Consider the following 21,723-nt stretch of genomic DNA (forward strand, 5'->3'; position numbering starts at 1 on the left):
AAGGATTCTGGTCCCCGTGCGTGCGTTCGGTGGAGTCGTTTCCGTTGGCCGCGCCTGCGCGCCTGAGGCGGGGAGGAGAGCTGGCGGCGGGGGCGGAGGGAAGCGACGCACGCTCCCTGCGACGCCATTGGCTGGTTCCGGAGCGTGGGATGAGAGAAGTCGCGCGAGAGGGACTCGCACACCTCCTGGGCACCGAGGGCTTTCCTGCGCACGCGACACCTCCCCGGCCCGGCCCCCCGCCTTCTCGCCTCCCCTCATACTAGGTGCCATCCGGAGCTCCCAGCTCGCGACCTCGCGCTCGACCTCCCCTCCCCTTGTCCGCCGGCCCCCCTCTACCGCGCCCGGAGAGGCGAAGCCCGCCCGCGCGTCCTTCGGAAGAGCCACCGCCCGAGAGGGAGACGGAGACCCCGCCGAGGCCGCCGCAGCCATGCCCAAGAATAAAGGTAACGCCTCCCGACCGCGGCCTGCTCGGGCCGCGGCCTAGGCCGCTCACGGACGCCGCGTCCACGGCGACCTTCCCCCGGCCCTAGTTCGGGGCCTACCTGCAGGCCGCGGGTGTCCCGGGGAGAGGGAGAGAGGAAGTTAGGATCCCACCTCCGAGTTCGCTCGCGGACGGGAACAGTACCGACGCCATGTTGGTAGGGCCTGCGGGGGAACCAACGTGGGGTCTCGCCGGCCCCTCCCCGCCCGCAGATGGAGCCTAGGCTCGTAGCGGTGCCCGGCCCGCAGGACCCGGGGGGACTCCGTCCGGGGCGCCGGGGCTTTAAAAGGGCGAGGCCCTCCGACCCCGCGTCTAACCGCGCCAACCCGGAGCCTGCGCGGGGCCATCGGCTCCGCAGCTTGGAAGGGTCCCCGTGAAGACCCCCGACCCTGTGTGCCCCGCAGGAACGCGCTGTATGGGTTTATGAGCGCGCCGCACGCGGATCCTGCAGCCCCGTCCTACCATCTCCCCCGAAAGACCCATCCTCTTCCCGCCCCTCTTTACAGTGCGTGCCGTTGATCGGTGTCTTTGGGGACGAAACACAAGCATTTCCCCTCAAATGCCAGAGGACACTCCCTAGGGATGCGCGTTCCCGGTGCCGGGAGTGATGTCGGGTCAGCCGAGCGATTCTTGGGGCCCGGGGATACAAGGGAAAGCAAAAGGGGGCTTCCGAGGGGCGCGCAGTTTAATGGGGGAAACAACCCGCAGACCCCCGTATAGGTACAAAATGAGAGGAAGACAGGACCCTGCCCCACGCCTCGCGTAGTGAGTGGAGAGGTCCTTTATGGATCCAGTGGATGGAAAGGCTCTTCCATCGAGCCTCGTCTCCTTGCCGGTTCTAGGCGTCCTTTCAGACTGAAGTCAAAGTTCTCCTTCACTTTAGCTCTCATCGTCTGAAAGATCTGTCAGTTCATCCACGTGGACTTCCGTCCTTCTCCTCTTGTGTGGTTCTTGTCCACATTCTCCTCCCTGTGTTACCTTTGGACGATCGCCTCACGTTCTCACTACTGTTGTGTTCGTCTAATCTAGTCATTTTGGGGGCATGTGTACAATTTGTTTATGTGGTAGTAAAATAACGAGAGGATGTGCCGGGGATGGTATGAGGAGAGATCCCCTTATGGAGAGGATGCTTTATCTTTCTTTAATTTTAAAGTCCAAAAGCTTTGTGGGTAGAGTTTTGTTGATACTGACCATGGAGAATATGAATCTGGGGTCTACGAACCTTGTCTATAACCCTTAAGAAGCCACAGTCATAATATTCTCAGACAAGAGAATACAGTTGGTTACATAGTCAGTTGAGTCAGAATCAATAAACATTTATTAAACACTTCTCTGTCAGGCTCTGTGCTGAGCCTTGGGGACACAGAGGCTTAAGATGCTTTCTGCCCTCTAGAAGCTCACCATCTCCTAGAAAAAGACTACACATACAGAAGCTGTGGGGTGGAGGAGGTAATGCTGAAAACTCTCAGCTTGGTGGGAAATGATTCTATGGTGTGAGTTTTAGCATTGACTTCATCATACAGAATAATGAGTTTCTAGAGATTGTGAGGTCAAGAAGTGCAGCCAGGTGGGAAATGAAGGGGTGAATTCCCTGGGCTCCCTTTTAAATTGTGGATGATCCAAGAGGATCTTTTTAATGTTTACTGTCCACCCCTTCCAGTTAGACTGAGGGAGCAACCTTGCTTGTCGACACATGTGCTATTCCTCCCTTTTGGTTATAGCTGCCCCTGGATTTTGAGATGGGTACTAAAGACGCTGAAACTTCCCTTGATAACTTTCTTACCCACCTGTGCAAGTCTGTTGCTTGCTAGTCTCATGTCAGGGAAGAATTTTGAAGTTTGGCATTGTACTCATCTTGAATATTTTAAAACTTCAAGGCCATGAACTTTATAGACCATCCTTAGTTCCTTCCTGAAACTCTCAGTTTTAGTTTTTACATTGTAACTAAACTTGTTCACTAAACTTGTGGATGATGGGCCTAGAAGAGTTCTTAAAACATTTTTTTCCCCATGGATCTCTTTGGAAGTCTGGTGAAGCCTTTGGACCTCCTCAAAATGTGTTCTTAAATAATTGAGGGAAATGATAAATTTTAGGTGGAGGTTAGTAAAAATAAAGAACTAATTCATTTTTCCCATCCAAGTTCATGGAGCGCAGGTTAAGAACACCTGGCCTACCTAATGTTTTCCAACCAAATGGAATCTAGAGCTTTCCTTCAGGAATCTAGAGCTTTCGTTCAGTTGCCTTAACCCACTTTGTTCCCTGGTTCTAGGGTGCCAGCATAGCTTCCTGCTTCCAGAAATAGGTTTGCCCTATTCGTGATGACAATCAGTAGAAAATTGGTTACAGTGAATTAATACTACACTAGCCAAGTTCCCAAAGCAGTTCTGATTGTATAGATGTTTGGAAAGGATTTGAGGAAAGGAACTGCTTAGCAACTTTAAAACCATTCTTTGACTAGCTTCATTGTTTGTCTCTTGGTGATCCCCCTCTGCCCTCATTTGCTGTCTCCAGATCTACCTTGTTCCCAAGTTCCCAGTGCTATTTTAAAATAACTTTTACCCTTGAAGGCTTGGAAGTGAGTCTAGATCAAGCCTGTATTTTGCAACTTGAAATTTGTACAGAAAGTTCCAGGAATTTTGTCTTATCTAAATTCAAATATACCTCTCTAACCCATATCCTTCTCTGTTGTCTCTTCTTATGTCAATGAAGGCTTCTATATATGACTCTCTTTTCTCTCAACAATGTTTCTTTGGGCAGTCTCATTTACTCCCTTTACTTTCAACTACTACCTTTATGTAGCTGATTTCCAAATTTGTTTCTCCAGACATTAACTATATTGTGGTGGTACCTCAAGCTCAACATGTCTAAAACTAAGTTTGTTTTCTTGTTCCTTAAAAATGCCTCTGCTGGCTTCACTTTAGCCACCAATGGCACAAGCATACTCCCATGAAAATTTAGCACAATACTTTACTCTTCTCACTCATATCTTGCTTTAATCATTTTTCTCTTTAATAGCTTACAGGCTGTTCAACATCCCCTCAGTCTTCATTTCCATCATCCTGGTATCATCCACCTGTTGTTATTCTAATAACCTTCTAAGAGCAACTAACATGGAGAAGCTGGTAGTGTGTTAGACATATGGTAAGGAAGAACAGTTCAAATTCAGCCTCAGTCACTAGCTGTATGACTTTGGGCAGGTTACTTAACCTGTTTGCCTCAATCTACTTATCTGTAAAATTGAGATAATAGCACCTACCTCCCAGGATTTTGTGAGGATAAAATAAGATAACATTTTAATAATATTTAACATACCTTAAAGGCTATATAAATGCTAACTGTTGTTGATAATAGCAATAATGATCATTAGGTCTTCCCACCTCCTCTGGTAACAACACTGCTACTTTTCACTACTGTGGCTGTGTAAGGCCAATAACACCAGCACACAGGAGGGCTACTAGCACAGATTCTTTAATCTGCTTTTCTGAGGAAACACCTTCAAGGGGCTAACAATCTTACTTTAATTAAACATACATATATCATTCACTTAGTTCAGGAGGAAAAGTCAGCACCCTGAACTTCAGAGCAAATGCAAACAAATTACAAGCAGAAATTATACAAACAGAGCAAAATAACACAAATCAACAGACAGGCTTCTAGCCATCTGACCAAGACATTATATACATAATTAACCAGAGAAAGAAGTGCCAACATCTGGGTTTTTCAAAGCCAGGGGGCTCTTCAATAGCTGCCCAGAGTCTTGTCTGGTCAAATCACATGACATTCTTCCAGTGAGTGAGCCCCAAGCAAAATGCTAACCTCAGAGTATATATCCACTTCTGCAGGGTCAGAGGGCATCACTGCCTCGTGACTTAAACCCATGTGACCTAGGCCTTCCTGTGACTTAAGCAGGTCATCAGAGACTCCTGATTCAATCAAAAATTCTTGATTGAAACAAAGGCAAGAATCAAAGACACTTGGCTGCCTTAGTGCCGAGAAGCACTCCAAAACAAACAGCAAAAAGTCCCACCCTGCTTGCCATTACACTCCTTATGCCCTAATGCTAGCTCTCTATTCTTATAGATAGATTATATTACCCCTACACAGAAATCTTCAGTGGTTCACCAAGTAAAGTTCATACTCCTTTGCCTGGCATTCTAGATCTTCCATAATTTAGTGTCACCTTTCCTTCCTTCCACCCGCCCACCAGATTTGTAATTTCATCTCTGTGGCTAACTGCTGGTGAGGAAACTCCCTCCACTGACTCAGATGGATGACTCTTTGCAATTTGTAGTCTCAGAAGAATTGCCTGGGACACTGAGATGTTCAGTAATTTGCCCAAGGCAATAAAGCTGGCATGTGTCAGAGGTGGTACTTGAAGGAGGCCTTCCTGATCAGCACAGTCTTAGCTATACTGTCATCACCCTACATCTCCAGCCCTCTCTGCTACTGATCTCCTCTATGCTCAGACAAACTGAACTTTGTCTCTTGCACAATCCCTATGTCTTTTCTGCCTCTGTCTTCATACTGTTCTTTCATGTTGCTTTGCATCCCTTAAGGCCCAGTTCAAGTGCTACTTTTTCCATGAAGTCTCCCCTTATGCACTTATCCTGGTTGTTCCCAATATGTCCATCAAGGACTCTTCTCCCTTCTCCCTTCCCACACACAGCATGGAGTACAAGATCCATATTAAGAATTGTCATTTTGATCTTTATTTAGCCCAAACAAAATATTTAGTGTGATGCAGTATGATAAAGATAGATTTTCTGGACGTGTATCATTAGTTTTAAATGGTTAGACTATTGTGATGGATAAAATACAAATTCATTTAAAATAACTGAATTCAGAATCGCTTTCTGTTGACATGTTGATGAGATGGTGAGCTCCTAGAGGGCAGAAAGCATCTTAAGCCTCTGTGTCCCCAAGGCTCAGCACAGAGCCTGACAGAGAAGTGTTTAATAAATGTTTATTGATTCTGACTCAACTGACTATGTAACCAACTGTATTCTCTTGTCGGAGAATATTATGACTGTGGCTTCTTAAGGGTTATATAGACAAGGTTCGTAGACCCCAGATTCATATTCTCCATGGTCAGTATCAACAAAACTCTACCCACAAAGCTTTTGGACTTTAAAATTAAAGAAAGATAAAGCATCCTCTCCATAAGGGGATCTCTCCTCAAAAACATAAGTCTGGAATAACATTTTTAAAGGCACCTTGGAATAAAATAAACCAGCAAACCACTGAGGAAGGGACCCTAATGAAGAATTTACCATCCCCGGCACATCCTCTCGTTATTTTACTACCATATAAACAAATTGGATACTAATGAAGAGCTTTGGTTGGGAACTACTGCTAGTAACCTCTTTCCTCTTTTACTTTTAAGTGCTTGCTATGTGCTAGGTGCTATGGGTACAAAGCTTTTCAAGGAGCTTATATTGGGGGAGGAGGGAAGCAAATAGATAAAACATGAACACAGAAGTAAATTCCAGCCAGTCAGTCTTTTATTAGGTGTCTACTTTTTGCCAGGTAATATGCTGAGCTCTGGAGATACAAAGGCAAAAAACAGCCCCTGCTCTCAAGGAGCTCACAGTCTAACGTGGGAGACCACATGCAAGCACTGATGGACAAACATGGGTATACTGAAGAGAATCTTAGAGGGAAGATACTAGCATTAAAGGAGGGTGGGGATCAGGGAAAGCTTAGAAAGTAGGATTTTTCCTGCGACTTGAAGGAAGGGGTATAGGAAAAAGCATTCCAGACATGTGGTACAGCCAATGAAAATGTCAAGTCAGGAGATGGAGATTGAAGGAACATCGAGAAGGCTAGTGTCTGTGGATTGCAGAGTACGCAGGGGTGAGTGAGGTGTCAGACGACTGGAGAGGTGACAGTGGGAGAAGATAGGACCTTTCAGTATTTGGGACACTGAAGTTTGTTGAGTTAGGAGAGCGACGTGGTCAGACCTGTGTTTGAGGAAGACCACTGACAGTTGAGTAGAGGATGGACTTCTGTGGGGAGAGACTCATGGCAAATAGACCACTCAGCAGACCACTGCAGTAATGTGTATGTCAGATAGCAAGGGCCTACACCAGGGTGGTGCAGCTTCAGGAGAAAAAGAAGCATATGCAAGAGATGTTAAAAGATAAAGCAGCAGGACTTGACAACAGATTAGATATGGGGTCACAGAGAGTAGGAAGGGTTCATAGCACCTGAAGGAGTGCATATGAAGGCTGCCCAGGAAAAGACATGGAATGGTGTATATAAAGAATGGCTTGATTGGAATGTGGAAGTCATAGAAAGGTGGTAAGGCAGGAAAGGTATGTGGGGGCCAGGTTGCAACTGTAGTTAAATGCTATGCTCAGGCAATCAGGAGCCTCTGAAGATTTGTTAGTGTGGTCATAGCTGTTTACATTTCTAAGGAAGAGACTGGAGGCAGCTATTACAGAAGTCTAGGTGAGTGCTTAATACAGAACTAGACTAGGATAGAAGCTATGTCCATGAGAAGAAAAGGTGCCAGTGGAAGAGCAGTTGTGGAGAGAGAATCAAAAAGATCTGGCAACTGGCCAGATAGGCCAATGAGGAAGTCAGGGATGACTCTAGATGATAGATTTAGGGTTGGGAGGGATTTGTAACTAGGTCCTCTGCCTTTCGAGCAAGTATTCTTTCCACTATACCATACCAATTCCTTGGGGATTCTAAAGATGAATGTTTGAGGGTTTTGGTAGAGGATTATACCCTGAATCTAAGGAGACTTGGAGGAGGAATGGGATTGGGGAAATATGAGTTCTGTTTTGGGTGTGTTGATTTAGAGATGGTTATGGGACATCCAGGGGGAGATGTCCAGAAGGCAGTTGGAAATAGGTCCAATAATTTAGAATAAATTTAGGCATTGTATTGCATTATAGTTATCTGTGTATGTGTCATTCACTGTACTAGATTAAGCTCTGTGAGGATAGGAGCATTGTCTTAGCCAAGTTTTGTGTCTTTCCCTATGCACTGCTCTCCACATAGTAGGTAATTAATAAAAGTTTCACTTAGAGTACGGAACTGAGATGAAATAATTGAGTGTGCACATATACAAAAGCATTACCCACTGTAACACATCCGATTATTCTAAGACTTTTAAGAAAGGAGAGTCCAACACAGCCCATTCCATTTTTGAAGAGTTTTAACTCATACCTAAATTGTCCTTTTTTGTAGCTTCCATTCCATTCAGAACTAGTGCTCCTAGTTCTGCCCTCTTGAGTCCAGACAACTCTGATCTTTCCTCTAAATCATGGCCTTTCAAATGCTTGAAAAAGCTGTCCTCTTCCCCCAAGTCAACTCTTTTTCAAGTTAAACATGCTTAATTCCTTTAAATGAACTTACATATGTCATAGATTTAAGACCCTTCATTCAGGTTGCTCTCACCAGGATACCCTCCAGCTCATCAAAGCCCTTCTTAAATCACAGTGAAAAGAACTAACATATGATAAGGGCAGTAAGACAATCACTTCTCCTGTTCCTGAAGGTCATGTGTCTATTAGTGTGACACAAAATTGAAAGAGCATTTTTGGCAGCTGTTACTACATTGCTCACTCACTAAGCTTAGAGTCCATTACAACACCTAGATTTTTCAGTAGTATATCCATGCCTCCCCTATCTTATTTGTGATAGTGAAGTTGATTTTGTGTGGGTGCCCCAAGTGCAAGACTTTACATTTATTTCTACTAAATTTCATTTTAATTAGATTCAGCCCAATATTCTAGCCTGTCTCAGGTCATTTGGGATCCTAACTCTATTATTATATATGTGTTAGCTGTCCTGCCCAGTTTGGTATAATCTACAATCTTTGCCTTTATCCAAGTTATTAATAATGTTAAGTAGCATGGAGTCAAGCACATATCTCAGGGGCACTCTCCTGGAGACTTTTGCCATATCAGCATCGAACTATGAATAACTTCTCCTCTTTGAGTATGTCCTTCTGACCGATGCAGATTGTATTAGCATCAAGTCAGTCTTCTCAGTAAGGATAGTAAGAGATGTTTTAATCAGAAACTTTGATGAAGCCCAAGTAAATTATATTTATATCACTCTTTTCATCTAGTAGTTTCTGTTCTTGATGAAACTATGCTGGCTCTTTATTATAAAATCATCATGCTTTGTAATAGTCAGCAATTTCCTTTCTGATTCACCAAATTATCTTTGTAATAATCCCTTCTGGAATTTTTGTCAGGAATCATAGCCAAGCTCACTGGCCTGTGGTTTGCAAACTCTGTTCTCTCTTCTTTTTTTGGAAATTAGGAAAACATTTGCCCTTACCCAATTTAGTAGTACCTCTCTCATTTTTCTATGATCTTTCAGATATTACCAGTAGTGGGTCTGCAATCACAACTGCCAGTCCTTTCAAGATCAAAGAAGTAGTACATATGATCCAGGGGACTAGTCTTCAAGAGCATTATCAACTGCCTGTAAATCTTTTTTTTGTTCCAGCATTTCTAGTGTAAAGTTAATTTTCCCCTGCAAAGAAAACAAACAAAATAAGTATATTGAGCAGCTCTGCGTTCTTTTTATTGTCATTTATTTTCAACTCATTGATGACTCATTTATCAGTATATTCCCTCCAATAATGTAGATTGCAACTATCCCTTTTTGTTCATCTTTATCCTCCTGCAAATTCACTACAGGGGCCTTAGCCACCTTTCTGAACACTTTTCTTATTTTCCTCTGACACCAAGAGCCACTTGGCTGTCTGTCTCTTAACCCTCACCTTTTCCATACGACTGGCCTAATTTCTTTTTCTTCATATATTTCCCTGATGGACATTCTTTATTCTTGTTTTTCTCGGAGATTCCTTATTTGCTGTAGCTTACCCCTACCATGCCTCTCTCCGTTACATTTTGTGATATCCATTTTTTGTGTTTATATTCAGAGCTTTCTAGAAGAAATCTATAAGGTTATAGAGTCATTCTGTTCATCCAGTTTGTATAATTCATTCATTCTATAATTCTTCGAATCAGTAAAGTTAAAAAAATCATTCAAGGTTATAGATTCAGGATCAACCTGAGCAGATGAGGCCGAGCTCTCGAGGGTTATAACAGATCTCAATTATAAGATTCTGGTTACCCAGATTATGACATACAGTTTGATGGACATGAACAGCTACAGAATTGTGGAGGGAGGGGAAGGACAGGAGGGAGACATTTGCATATGATTGGTATTTTCTCAAATAGTTTGTAATCACCTTGAATGAAAGGTCTGTCTTTACTACTATCAAACATTGTAGAATCAGAAATGGAAGGGACTATAGAGGTCATCATCTCGTCCTCATTTTAAAGATGGGGAAACTTTAGCCAAACTTAGGTCTCAAGGTCACACTTGAGGTGGCAGAACAAGGACAAAAACTCAGATCTCCTGACTCACAGTATGGTGCAATAAAAGTTCAGAGAAGGGGAGATCAATGCAGACTATTGATACAAATGAAGAAATTGGGGAACGGGGAAGCCAAATTTTGTGAGGAAAGCTGAGATACTGAGTTCAAAGTAATAATAATGGAGGACCTAAATTGGAATGACCTGTGAGGGGCTGTAAACTGGAAGTTTGAATGACAACTAAAAAGGCCAAGAGGTGAGTAGAGGATTATCCACAGTAAGGGAGTATGATTAGTAGAGCCGGTGGGGCACAGAAAAAAAAAGCAGGCAAAAAAGAACCGGGATTGTACTGTGTCTCAGAAGTTATTAGTAAGGATCATTTCAAGATGGAGGGAACTGCCAGCCATCGTTGTCACTCTCTTAGTGAAATCAAGGAAATTAAAGACTGAGAAGAGGCTGGGGAGGGGCGGGGTTGGGATAGTTTAAATGGAAATCTGTTGACTACCTTTGAGGTAATTGTTACAGTGGGCAGAAGCTAGATTATGAGGGTCTTAAGGAGGAAATGTGGTAAGTGATAATAAAATGGAGGCAGCAGGTATAGATCTCTTTCAGCTAAAAGGAACATCAGAATAAATGAAGTTTATGCTGTATTTTTAATTGGGCCTCACTGTTCATGTTTGAAATCAAGAGTAAAGGAGTCAGCAGAAAGGAAGTCTCTTAACACTCCCAAAATCTATCCGGCCAGATTAATCTTCCTCAAGGTCCCCTTGATCTCTAGTGTTTCCTGCCTTAAAAATCTTCAGTGATTCTGCTTTGCCTACAGGACCCCAAGTCTATATTTACAGCCTTATGAGGTATTCTCCCACTTTTCCCCCTCAATCCTTGCTCAGACCATTTCTGCCACCTAGAATGTCTTCTTCTTTTAGCCAAATCTTTATCCCAACCCTCAGCTTGAATTCCATTTTCTTTGTGAAGCTTTTAGTGATCTCTCTCCTTTACATTCCTAAAGTGGAGTCATTAATTTCTCACTTACTTGCTGTCTCTGATTTTTTTTTCTTGTATATTTTAATCTTCCTCAGCTAATTAACTGAAGTCCTTGAGGTTATGCATGTACCTTATACTTTTACAGTGTCTTTCCTCACTACAGTTTCCTAGGTGCCCTGTGTATAATGGACGCTAAATAACTTGTTTTAGAGAAGAAATAAATAGGGGATTGATTTATGAAAGTAACTTTTGGTCCGAGCCCCACAAGGTTAGGGAAAAAGGAATAAAAAACAACAGATGAAGAATTCAACTTTAGTAAAGGAGAAATTCTTTGGAGGTCAGAGATTAAAAAAAAAAAAGACTGTAAGGATGGGATGTAAATGTTTATAAATTGAAAGGTGCTTGTTGTTTGTCCTTCTTTCTAGAAGAGAACCATAACATCAGGAAACTGATGCCATGACTTGCAAGTGAATTGGATTTAAATGAGGGAGGGCTGTGCAAAGTCACCAGCCTTACTTCCTCCTCCAGAGCCATCTGGGCCCAGTGTCAAGGATGACTAGAGATGGCCGCAGATGCCGTGGGAGGCTTGGCCTTTTTAAGCTGAGGTCTTTCCCAGGTCTCAGTTTGACTGAGGCATGCTCATTCAGTGATTAAGGCTAGGTAAGAAATAAGGCAAAGAATGGGAGAGGTGGAAGGACAGGAGAGGAAGTTGAAAGGGAGGCTTAATAGATCAGGTGGCTCAAGAATATCATTAACTTTAACTTTCCCATTCTCTTAGACTCAGTTTAGGGGGGACAAAAACCAAAACTTTCACACAGGAGAATCTATGGTAGGGGTTAAAAGGTGTCTGATAACATTGGGGCAGTGGTGTATAAATTTGTTTGTATCAATGATTTTTTTTTCCCTTTCTCAGTGAAACAAAAAGAGAAAAAAAAACAACATGGAGCATTGGTTCCCACAGAGCCCAGAGGGGCTATACAAAGGACATTGCAAAGGATTCCCTGAAAGAGCTTTGAGTAGTTGGTCATCCTTGGCCAGGGTATCCGGGCCATGTACAAGGTAGATGTAGAATGTTTAGTTATGCTTGAAGGGAACAGAGTTCAAAACCAAATCTCTGAGGCTGATATGAAGTGAGGTTTTTCAGGTTATCCAGAGAATAAAACATTCTTGTTTCAAGAATGATTCTATGATTCAAGAATGTTCTGAAGCAGAAATCAATCAATAAACATTTATTAAGTTCCTACTATGTGCCAGAGACTGCTAATTGCTAGGGATACAGAAAGAGGCAAAATCAAATGGGGGAGACAACATGCAAACAAATATTTACAAAACAAGCCATCTACAGGGTAAATAGAAAATAATTTTACAGAGGGTAGATACTAGAATTAAGAGGAGTTGGGAAAGGCTTCCGGTAAAACATGAGATTTTAGTTAGGACTTAAAGGAAGCTAGTGAGGTTGGTAAGTAGAGCCTTCCAGATACAGGATACAGCTGAAGAGAATGCCTGGAGCCTGAGAGGTGAAGTGTCTTGTTCAGGGAACAACCGGAAGACCAGTGTTACTGGGTCAGAGTGTGTCTTGGGAAGTAAAGTGCAAGAATACTGGAAAGGTAGGAGGGGACTAGGTTATGGAGGACTTTGAATGCCAAACAGCAATTCGTATTTGGTCTTGGAGGCAATAGCAAGTTATTGAGTTGTTGAGATTATTGAGTAAGGGGGGGGAGCATGTCAGGGAAGGGCAGCATAATCTGGCCTTCTCTTTTTGGAGAAATCACTTTAGCAGCGGAATGGAGAAAGGAGAGATTTGAGACTAGCTGGCCCCCCTGCCCCTGAGGCTATTGCAATAATCCAGGCCTGAGGTGATGAGGGCTGCACTAGACTGGTGGCCGTGTCAGCGGGGAAGGCACTGTATAAGAGATTTTATTGAGGTGAACCTGACAGACCTTGGCTACAGATTGAAGGGGGGGGGGAGCGGTGGAGATGGTGAGGAGCTGAGAATGACTCCTAGGTTGCAAACCTGAGGGACTGGAAGAATGAAGTACATTTACATTTATAGTTTGTAGTTAAATTGTGGTGTGTGGGCTCGGAATTAAAAGTGTGAGCTGCTGGAATAGGCAGCATTGAAATTACTGACCCCTTTCTAAAGTTTGAAAGTCCTATGTAGCAAGGGAGTGATAGCTGCTAATGCCTCTTCAGATCTCTCCCATTGCCAAATATTTATTTTGTATATATTTTATAGTACTTGTGTGTATGCATTCTTCTTTCCATAGGGGTTAAGCTTAAGGGGAGAGGCTTTTGTTTTTATTTTTGTATCCCTAATGCCTAGCATAGAACCTAGAAATAGCAGGTGCTTGTTGCCGCATAATTGATTGATAGGGTTATAAGTGAAACAGTTAACTGGAGGAAAATCTTGGTTACAAATATCAAATAAAGGTCTGATAGCCAAGATAGATAGTGCACTGATTCACATGTATAAGAATAAGAACCATTCTTCAACAGACAAATTAAAAGGATATGAACAGGCAGTTGTCTAAAGGAGAGATGCATACTATCAACCATATGAAAAATGCTCTGGTCACTAATATTAAAAGAAATACAAATTAAAACAGCTCTGAATAGGATGTCAAAAAAGGGAATTAGGGATTGTTAGAGGATAGATACACTAATCCAGACCTGCACAACTTGGCAGTAGGTAGGGGCCAAAATTAAAGTAGGCTAAACTTCTTCAGGCCGCAGATAGGTTTTTGGTGGCTCACTTCCCAAGTAATGATATGATTGATGATTAAACTACTTTGCAAATAAAACATTTTTTAAAAGGAAATTATGATTAATTACACTTATTACTTAAGATTTTTATTTATCAGGAAATAGCATTGATGTTAAATTACTTTGCTAAGTGGTACAGTTTTTAGTACATTTTTCAGATTTTCCTACTGTTTACATTTCGTTAATGGGACATACTACACTTCTTGTCAGCAATCAGTTTATCATACTCTGGAATCATGTTTGAAATCAATTTCTTTAGAAATCCGAAAACTATCCTTAGTAGTTGCCTCATTTTCTGAGTTTATTTTCTTGGAAAACTGTTGTTCCCCACTGGGATTTTTCAGCAATTTGAACGCTTTAGTTTGTTTTTCATTGGTGTCCAACTTGCTTAAGTCAGGATATTTTGATTCTAAATGGCGATGAAGATTGTATTCCTTTGGAACAGCTATTACTTCTCAGGAAACAAGGCAGAACATTTATCTCTCATGTAAATAAGCAAGTATCTATTTGTCCATTTCGGATTAAACACTTTATGTTCTGATTCAGTCTTCCATTTCTTTTTATCACCGTTTACAAAGTCACCCCCAAAACTTGATTGTTAGAACCACAAAATTTCCACAGCATCAGCTCACACACAAAGAAATGTGGAACTGAGTGTCTAACTTTGGAGAGAGCGCCCAACACTCAAGTAACTTGGGGGGTGGCCCTGCACCATAGAGGAGGGGAAGAAGCCCAAGTTGTTGCTGCTCATCTCATAGCGCTGGTGTGTGGCTGCACTCACCTTGTCCCTGTTCAACTCCAGTAAGGACAGAAAACACAGTGAAAAGATACTACTCTCCCTTCTCCCAGACTAGAGACGGACTGATGATGGTTGGTTGCCCTGGGTCATGTGACAAACAGGAGAGAATGCGCAGTGGCAACCAACCTGCCAAGTTACACAACAGGCACAGTAGTTGACAAGTGGAAGGCAGGTTAATGGACAAAGCGCTCTTACATCTTTATTTCTTGTGTCCTCTACATTTTTCTCAGGCGCCTGCACTAACTCATTATCTGGTGAAGCTGTAAAGTGGTCCATCTGTTCCGGAAAGCCATGAAACTTTGTCCAGAAAGTCACTAAACGGTACATAACCTTTGACCAATAGACTATTAGAAGTATACTCCAAAGAGGTCCGAGACGAAGTAAAAGGACTTGCGTACAAAAATATTTATAGGAGCGCTTTTTGTTGGGGGCCTGTGAGAGTTGTGAAATGGCTGAACCAGGTCATGGTGTATGAGTTTGTTAGGGTATTGTTGCACTAACGAGAGTTTTGTTACCATTGTACTAAACTTAATTTTAAATCTTTTGTAACAGGAAATAACCCGGACAATCTTCTTTTCTTTGTATATTGATAGGTTCGTGTCGGTTGATATTTAAGTTCATAATTTAAAAAAAAATAATTTTTAAAAATTAAAGATGAGGCCACCAAGGGTTGTCAGTTTGTATGCCTTGTGGACGTGTTTGGGTCGTGCTGCTGCCGTTGTGGATGAACTCATTTCCTTACAGCAGCCCTGTGGGTAGTGAGATGTAATCCCATGTCACAGATTAGGGCGCTGTGGAACTTGACTACTGTACGATGTTGAAGCTGGGACCCTGGTCGCTCCGTCTCCACTTTGTATGACATGATTAGTAAGTACATTTCAAATTAAATGAGATTCCCTCAAAGTTTGAAGTTGATTTGCCAGATTATTGGAACCGTTGCTCATCTACGAGTGACTTCTTAACTTAGAAGAAATTTGAAAGGTATAGATCTTAAAGAGACATTATACATATGATGATGAGCAGCTGTTATACCACAATATTTTGGGAGGGAGGGAGAAAGTAAGCCTTTATCAAGTAGTATTAGACCTACTCTGTGCCAGGCACTGTGCTAAGTGCTTTTTTACAAATATTAATTCATTTGACCCTTACAACAAGCCTGTGAGTTAAGTACCATTATCTCCATTTTATAGTTAAGGAAACTGAGGGCAAACAGAGGTTAAACACTAGTGTCTGAGGCCAGATTTTGAACTTCCTGATTCCAGGCCCAACACTCCATCCACTGTGCCACCAGCTGCATGAAAATAAGACAAGAGAAAACAGGTTTAAACTTAAGGCTGCCTGAAGTATTTCTCAGTCCAAGACTTCATCTCTATGCCTCTTGCACCACCTTAGTACACCATTTCTCAGCACCACCCTTAACATATTTTTCTTTCATTACTCCCCGCTTTTAATCTTTCAGAAGCTGGGTTTCATCTAGTCCACCATACTGGCAGGATAATTTTCCTTAGGTTTAGATCTGACCGTGTCATCTCTGTATTTGAAACCTTTTGATGGCTCCTTTGTGTTTTGCTCTGCTTGAGAATCAGCATGACATACTAGGGTGTTAGACATAAAGGCCAGAAGAGCTGGGCTCACGTTCTACCTCCAGCACATAGTATCTGGGTCACTCAGGGCAAGTCACCGTCTTTGTACCTGGGGTGTTTTTTTGTTTTTTGTTTTTTGTTGTTTTTTTTGGAGAGGGGAAGGCAGGACAATTGGAGTTAAGTGACTTGCCCAAGGTCACACAGCTAGTACATGTCAAGTGTCTGAGGCCAGATTTGAACTCAGGGCCGGGCGCTCTACTCACTGCATCACCTAGCTGTCCCTGTACCTGTTTTCTCATCTTCAAAAAGAAAGGGTTGGACCAAATGGCCTCTAACTTTCCTTTTACCTTTAATAAATCTATGGTCCTTTGAACCTTTGAACTGGGATCAGTAGGTAGAAGTTGAAGAGAAACACATTTAGGCTCAGTGTATTGGAAAGAAAAGGGAAAGTGAGCAGCAAAAACTTGTGATCAGCTAAATTTTCCCCGATGCATCTGAATGTTTTGTAGCAGACTCAGGTTGCACGTAGGAGTGCTGGATAGGATGTCCTTCATGGGGAAGGCATGCAGCATGTGTATAGAGCCCCATGGAAGAGCTATTTAAGATGGAAGTATGGGATTAGTTGCTGTTAAAGAAGCTCTGACTCTCTAGTGATTTGAATTGAGTTTTGATTTTGAAATTAAGAGATGGCTTGAGGAGGACTGAAGAATGAAGGGCAGGTGACAGGTAGATTTTCAGATGTTTGTAAGACCGTTTTGCCGTGACATACATAGGGGTGATAGCTCTAATACTAGTTTAATCATGAAATGATAGTTGGATTAAATTTCTGTTGAGTCCTAAATCTTTAGTTTAAATAGTTTATGAATACCTTTTCTCCTCTTTGGAGAGCTGATTTTCCTTAATGGATAAACCTTAAAGTAAACATTCATTACAGTATAGCAACCTCAACATTTGAAAGAACAGAGTAAATGTACTAGAATAGAAAACAAGGTAGTTGAACCCATGTTAGAAGGTTTTTTTGTTCTGGTTTTTTTTTTTTAATGCATCTTATGGAGCATCAAGAAATAACCATATCAGATTTGTCAACTGTTACTCCTTTGTTAGGTTAATTTAAGATGCCATGCTTTGGCTATAGATACCAAAGGTAGTCACTTTCAATGATAATTATTCTACTACAAATCCTTAGAATTGATAATAGAAGGTAAAAAGAAACTTAATTTGATTACCCCTATTTTTAATGTAGCTGTTTGGAGGTAGGAAGAATTGGCATCCATCAAGCAACTAAAAGAAACTGATGTTCAAGAACTAAATCTGACCTGTCAAGTTGTGAGCCCCTGGTACTTGTGGATTCAATCAGTGTATTGGAAATAATCTTTATATTTACGGAAAGCTCATACTTAGAAAAAAGACTAGTTGACTTTAAGAAAAGTCCGGTTTCTCATCTGAGACTTATTAACTCAATTAGATATATTTGCTGGCAGTAGATATGGAATAGCATGATATAGTAACTGATTCTCCACAAAATCTGAAGATATATGATGTGAAATCCCTCACTTTGTTTGCTGAGTTCCTAACTATCCTTTAAAAACTCAGAGGGAGGTCGGAAACCAAGGTGGTGGAGCAAGAGCAGGGACTTAACCAGAGCTCTTTTCCAAACCCCTCCAAATACCTGTAAAAAATGACTCTAAACAAATTCTAGAGCACCAGAACCCACAAACGGAGTGAAACCAAATATCCAGCCCGAGACAACCCAGGAGGTCCACGTTAAAGGTCCACGTTAAAGGTCCGTTGCACCAGACTGAGAGAGGAGCATAGTCTAGCACAGGCTTCACCAGCAAAGACCAGGCCCCAGCAAACCTGAAGCAGGTCTCAGGAAACTGAATCACTAGCAGCTGTGGCAGTTTCCAGACTTCTCAACCCACAAATGCCAAAGATAACTTGGAAGGTCAGTAGAAAAGGGCTGTTGGACCTGAATGACAGAGGAACACAGAACAGGCCTTGGGAGTGACTGAATCAGCGGCGGCAGGCAGCAGCTATTTCCAGAGCTCTCAGTCCACAGACGGTAAGGGGATCGAACAACTGGTCAGAAGGAGATTACAGGGGTCTCTTTGCTGGCATTGAGGCAGGAGTCTGTTGCTTTGTCCATACTTGGATCTGGGTGGCAGTCCTGGGGTGAGGAGGGAGGAGCACTAGCATTGCAGAGCTTGTGGCAGCAGTAGAGAGGGAACTCTCCTCACCTTTCCAGGGCAGAAAAGAGTGCTTGTGGTGGCTCACAGACCAGATCACAGGCCAAGAGAGTAGTAAACACCTCTCCTTAGATCATACCGCCTTGTAAGAACTGAAAACTTACAGGTCCCTAGAAGTATCTGAATACAGCTGCATAAAACCTCTGACGCTCGGGACAGTATGCCCTCTGTCCTGGTAGCAGAGCCCTACCTTAACAAAGAGGTAAAAAGTCAAGAAATAGCCTGGGAAAATGAGCAAACAACAGGAAAAAACTCAGACTATAGAATCTTATTTTGGCGACAAGGAAAATCAAAACATAGACTCAGAAGAAAAACAAAATCAAAGCTCCTATATCCAAAGCCTCCAAGAAAAATATTATTTGGTCTCAAGCCATGGAAGAGCTCAAAAAGGATTTTGAAAATCAAATAAGAGAAGTAGAGGGAAAATTGGGAAGAAAAATGAGAGTGATGCAAGAATATCATGGAAAAACAGCCCGGATGCCACCTTCTACACGAAGCCTTCTTTCATTCCCGTTCTCTCTACTAGCCTCCCCCTCTCAGGCATCATATAGGACTTAATAGGAACAACTCTGATGCATTTATCTTATAGTATTGTGTATTATCTATTTTTCTTATCTTTCTCTTAGACCCCCTTCTGAGTCTTCTCCAGTGCCTAACACAGTGCTCTGCTGTACACAAGTAGATACTTAACAGATATTGCAAGAATGAATGGTGGTTTCCTCATCCTTACTTAGTTCAGTATATGGAGGCTTAAGAGAGTTCTTTTGCTACAGTGTTCTAATTTTGAGATACTTCTCTCTCCTTCCCCTCCCTGATGTAACAGTGTACTGTATTGCCATTATATTGACCTATACTTCTATCCCCAATTTCCTCTTACCATTCTGTTAATATTCCAAATCTCAGTTAATCCTGTCTTGATTTCATTTGAAAAAGCTGAATAATGTTATTTTGAAATCATATAGAAGGCTAGTTCGAGTCTTAATAACTGTTTAGACGCTAAATAACAACAAATGGAAATATGACATCCTGTGATGAGTCACTTTTCTCCCAGTTGTTCACTGTTGAATGAAGATGTTGTGTATGATCAGAATCAGCAGGCTCCCCTGTTCTCTCCTCTGTGTTTCATTGTGGAGATTAGAGCTTCAACATTATGTGGATCTAAGTGCTGCAGAATAGCATCCATTCCCAGATCACTGGTTCTTACCCTTTTTATGTCAGTTTTTTTTTTTAATTTTCACTTACCAAGCATTTCTTTTATCACCTACACATATTTCTCCTCCACCTCCCCCACCCCCACCCCCCCGGCCCCAGCTATAATGGAAAAAAGGAAGGAAAAAAAATCTTCGTAATAAATATAGTGAAGCAAAACAAATTTCCACATTGGCTGTATCCAAAAATGAGTATCTCGTTTTTCATATTCGTCCATAACCTATCAGGAGGCAGGTGGCATTCGTTTGTCTGGAATTATGGTTGAACATTAGATGGATCAAGTTTTTGTCTTTCATCAAAGTTGTTCTTTTTTTACAGTGCAGCATATCAAAGACCTTCAAGGGACATGGGTGGACTTCATAGAGTCTGTGAACTTGGATAGGAAAAAAAAATAGGCATTTTCACCAACCTCTTACTGAAATTTTGTATATTCTTCAGTTATTTGAAAACATTCTCCTGAGAAAGGGGGCAGTAGGCTTCGCCGAGATTGCCAAAGGGGTCTGTGACATTAAAAAAAGAGAGAGATTAAAAACACCTTTTCTATAATATCTGCCTTTTGAAGTTGAAATTTGTTTTACCTTGACTTTGACCTTTCTCCCTCTCCCTATACCCAATTGCTACATTGATGGGTTTAATGTATTGTTACACCAAACTTTTACGCGTACACAAGCATTCATGTGTACATTTTCTGGTTCAGATGAAAGTGAGGTTCATGAGATACATGTTTCTCTTATCTCTTCCTCCATGTTTTTTACATTCTCATGTGCTCACTATTGAAAATAAGTGAGGCCCACCCTCTTGTTCATTTCTTCCCTACTATATTATATTTTTCACCTCCCTTTTCTTTCTTACTTCATCTTATTAGTACAAACAACTCCCAAGCCACCCTGAAAGACATGCAGGTTCTGAAAAGACATTGGCACATTATCCTGGTTTAAGTCCCTTTCAGTTACTCAGATGTGTTAACTTTTACTTTTAATTTCAGAGTGTGTGGGCAGTTAGGTAGTACAATGGATAGAGCCTGACCTGGAGTCAGGGAGAGCCAAATTAACCCATTCAGATGTTTAACTTGCTGTGTAATTGTGAATAAAGCACTTAACTCTTATCTGCCTCAGTTTTCTTCATCTGTAAAATGAGAATAACCTACGTACTTCACAAGATTGTTGTGAAGATGAAATGAGCGCATTCAAAAAGCATTCTGGGGGCAGCTAGGTGGCACGGTGAGGAGAACACCGGCCCTGGAGTCAGGAGGACCTGCATTCAAATTTGGTCTCAGACACTTGACACATTTACTAGCAACTCCAACTGCCCTGCCTTTCCCCTGCCAAAAAAAAAACAGGCCTTCCGCAAACCTCCAATCACTGTATATAAATGTGAGCCAGTAGTAGTCGTAGTAGTAGTAGTAGAAGAAATCAGCTTTAATTTTTTTCATCAGGAATGTTTAGAAGTTACCTATTCCATTCAAGATCTAGTGATCCATAGGTTTTTTCTATAGGATTATATTCAGTCTTTCAAGATAAGTTTGTAAGCCTTTATCTTTTTCCTCTTGAAATACCATATTCCAGGATTTTCCTTTCTTTATGTTCCTGACTGTGATTTCTTGGTATTTGAACTCTATCTGGCTACTTTCCCTTTTTTTTTTTCTTGGACCTGGAAGCTCTGGAATTTTTGCTCTGACATTCCTGGTAGTTTTCATTTTGTAGATTTCTTTTCAGGAGATGATTTGTAAGTTCTTTTTTGTTTTCACTTTGTCATCAGGTTCTGGTCATTTTCCTTAATGGTTTCTTGAATATGATATTGAAGAGGTTCACTCTTCTGATATTTTTGTCTCATGTAATCATTTTGCTCTTTTTTCATTTTTAAGGACTTCTTTACTTGGTGAAGATTGGTTTTGGTTTTTTTTTTCCCTACCTTTTGTTCTAAGTTATTCTTCCAGTTCTTTCTTTCAGAAGCTCTTGTTTCACTCGTAATAACATTTTGTTTTTTTATTTCTTGCTTCATCTCTTCTAGTATTCTTGTCACTGTGACCAGGCCATTTTTTTTTCTCTTGAGGCTTTGCTTACAATTAGTGTGTCCTGAATTATCCTCATGAGCATTTCTCAGCCCATAATATTTATTCATAGTGCTCAGTGTTTTCTCTTTACTCATATCTCCAATCTAAGTTCCTGATTTGGAACTTTGTAACAAGACCAGGCTTTACTCACTCCTGCATTCTTGAATGAGAGATTTAAGATCTCTTTGGTTTTAACCTCATTTCCTGGGTTCCTTCTACTTGCTTTTACCTCCCCTAATGTGTTAAGTATAAACTTAG

General features: G+C 41.6%; 1 protein-coding gene across 1 annotated transcript in view; it reads left to right on the forward strand.

Moving 5' to 3' along the window:
• Positions 1–21,723, forward strand: part of EIF1AX (eukaryotic translation initiation factor 1A X-linked) — a 35,914-nt gene continuing 14,191 nt past the window's right edge. Inside the window, exon 1 of the mRNA XM_036744585.1 lies at positions 1–443. Coding sequence (XP_036600480.1) covers positions 428–443 — 16 coding nt within the window. The 5' untranslated portion in view covers positions 1–427. The remainder of the gene's footprint in view (positions 444–21,723) is intronic.

The sequence above is a fragment of the Trichosurus vulpecula genome, chromosome 2 (assembly GCF_011100635.1).
Source record: "Trichosurus vulpecula isolate mTriVul1 chromosome 2, mTriVul1.pri, whole genome shotgun sequence".
NCBI lineage: Eukaryota > Metazoa > Chordata > Mammalia > Diprotodontia > Phalangeridae > Trichosurus > Trichosurus vulpecula.